This window comes from Phaethon lepturus, unplaced genomic scaffold (assembly GCF_000687285.1).
Source record: "Phaethon lepturus isolate BGI_N335 unplaced genomic scaffold, ASM68728v1 scaffold29371, whole genome shotgun sequence".
Classification (NCBI taxonomy): Eukaryota; Metazoa; Chordata; class Aves; order Phaethontiformes; family Phaethontidae; genus Phaethon; species Phaethon lepturus.
In genome coordinates, this window is record NW_010518919.1 from 1 (window position 1) to 2,307 (window position 2,307).

The window sequence follows — 2,307 nt, forward strand, 5'->3', positions numbered from 1 at the left end:
GGGTGGGGGGAGCCGTTGGGAGACCGTGGGCTCTTCCTTCCTGCAGGTGTTGTGTTTTTGTGGCTGATGGGGAAGCGGCTGGAGGCTGCCAGCATCGCACAGCACGGCCCCCAGCGCTGTTTCCCCCTCTCTCTGCTCTCCCCACCCTCCCTGTTCCTCTCCCCTGTGTTTCAGGTATTACCTCTTTGCCCTCGTCGTGAACCTGAGCCGGGACGCCTACGAGATCCAGATCCTGATGGAGCGTGAGGCGGGTGGGAAGCGAGCAAAAGGCGGCGAAAACAGGCGCCAGCTCCAGGCTGACAACGGGCTCCAGCAGCTGGGGCTGAGGCTGCAGATCCAGCTCCGGCTTCTGATCCACGTCCTTCGGAACAACCCTCCTCTGCTGCTGGACGTGGTGAAAAACGCCTGCGACCTCTTTATCCCCCTGGACAAGCTGGGGCTGTACAAAACCAACCCGGGCTTTGTGGGGCTGTGCGGCCTCACCTCCTCCCTCCTCTCCATCCTCACCATCCTTCATCCCTGGCTCAAACTAAAGCCTTAGTTGTTCTCGGAGCCTGCCCCCGGGCTCAAAGCCAGCGAAAGGCAGATTTTGGGGACCCTGGGGGGTTACTCTTGGGGCTGGGACACGACTAAAGCGGACTGTCTCGGTCCCGGTGTGTGCGGCTGCCCGTTCACGTCATGCCTGGCTGCTTTATTAAACGGGCCGTGGAGTTGGGAGGAAGGTGCAGGGAGTTCGCAGCGGCAGAGCCTGCAGGGACACCTCCGCTCCCCGCGTTGCCGGCGAGGAGGGCGATGCTCAACAGACCTCAGTTTGGTTCTCCTCCCCCTCGACTGTAAGAGCCTTGTTTGGCCGTTTTAGGGGTTTAACGTTTCCCCTTCCTTTTTAGGGGAGGTGTCTCTTAAGCTGGAGCCAGCCAAGAGGAAAATATTTGGGGCCGGAGAGGCTGCCTGGGTCGCTGGGTGCTTCCCCCAGGCTTGGGGGGAGGTTTAAAGCATGGGGTGGGCCTGAGTCTAGCGCTGGCCGGACGGATCCAATGCCTGTTTTGATGCTTTGTCTTCGTTTTAAGAAATCTGGGTGCAGACAGAGAGAGGGTGAGTTGAAAGGACTTTGGCCGCAGATGAGCCGTACCCAGTGGGGAATTCGGGGTAAGTCCCTGGGGTCTTGGCCGGTCCCGGCCCAGCTGGTCAAGGGTTCGAGGTGAGATTGGGGCAGGGTATCTCCCCGTAGTAGGAGGATATTTGCTTGCCTGCACCTTCCCTGCGGTCGCGGTGGGGAAGAAGCGACTGCAGCGAGTCGCACTGAGCCTGGGGGTCGCTCCCAGCCTCCCCGTGTGGATTTCTCCACGTCCGAGAATGGAAAAGGGGACTCGGGCAGCCCGAGCTCTTCCCTGCCGCTGGGAAAGAGCCGGGACCGGTGCATCTGCCTCCCTCCCTCCCTCTGCCCCGAGCAGCGCAGGGTCACCCCGCTGAGCCTCTGCTGCAGCGTGCTTCTTGGATATCCTTTTTACTCACTTTTTTGGGGATAAATCAGGGAGGAGATGGCTCGATGCCGTGAATTTCTGTGTCAGTTCTGCCCCCCTGCTTTTCCCTCTCAGCTGGCACTGCCACCTCGCTACATTTCCTCATTTTCCTTGGTTTCTGTGACGCCGGATAACGCTGCTTATGCCGGGCAGCACTCTGAAGAGTGTTTTACTTAACCACAGACCGAAGGACGCGCTCAGAGCTGGTGATTATTTGCATCCATAGGTGGGATGTTCCTCAGCCCATCCCCAGGAGGGAGATGCAGAGGGAGGGAGGGAACGACCCCACGTGCTTGTAAAACCCACTGGTGTTTTTGCTGAGCTCTAGCAGCTCCGTGCACAAACGGCTCGGGCTTGACCCGCTTCCAGGTACGGAAGAGGCTTGTGCCGGGGCTGAAAAACCATGGCTTCCTCGCTCGAGAGCGCTGCCGCGGGTTTGTCAGTCCAGGCTTGGTTCCAGGACCCTTCCGGCACCTTCCGTTCGGCGTCTCCCAGCTTTCTGTGGGCTCTGGAGTGATGCGGGGGAAGGCTGAGTTGCCGGGAGTGGGTGGGCGAGTGCAGCCCAAAACCGAGCCCAACTACCCACAGCTTTAGCGAGCGGGAGTTTAATTCATCGGGGTAACGACGGCGGTAGCAGCGGGGTGTAAGAACTGGCTCGTCGCGCCTGTGAACCGACTTGGATGGGGGAGGGTGCAGGACGAGGTCCTCGGACCCCAGCATTTGGACGGCGAAAGCTGCCCCCCCGGTTCCCCTCGGCTCGCGGTAAAGGGCTCGAGCGAAATCTCAG

General features: G+C 60.4%; 1 protein-coding gene across 1 annotated transcript; it reads left to right on the forward strand.

The window, feature by feature from the left end:
* Nucleotides 1-174: 174 nt before the first annotated feature.
* Nucleotides 175-541, forward strand: LOC104628339 (peroxisomal membrane protein 11B-like; the record flags this gene model as incomplete). The annotated part of the gene is made up of 1 exon (XM_010296887.1): nt 175-541. A coding segment is annotated over one exon (367 nt), but the record flags the coding sequence as incomplete, so codon positions are not given.
* Between the last annotated feature and the right edge of the window lie 1,766 nt (nt 542-2,307).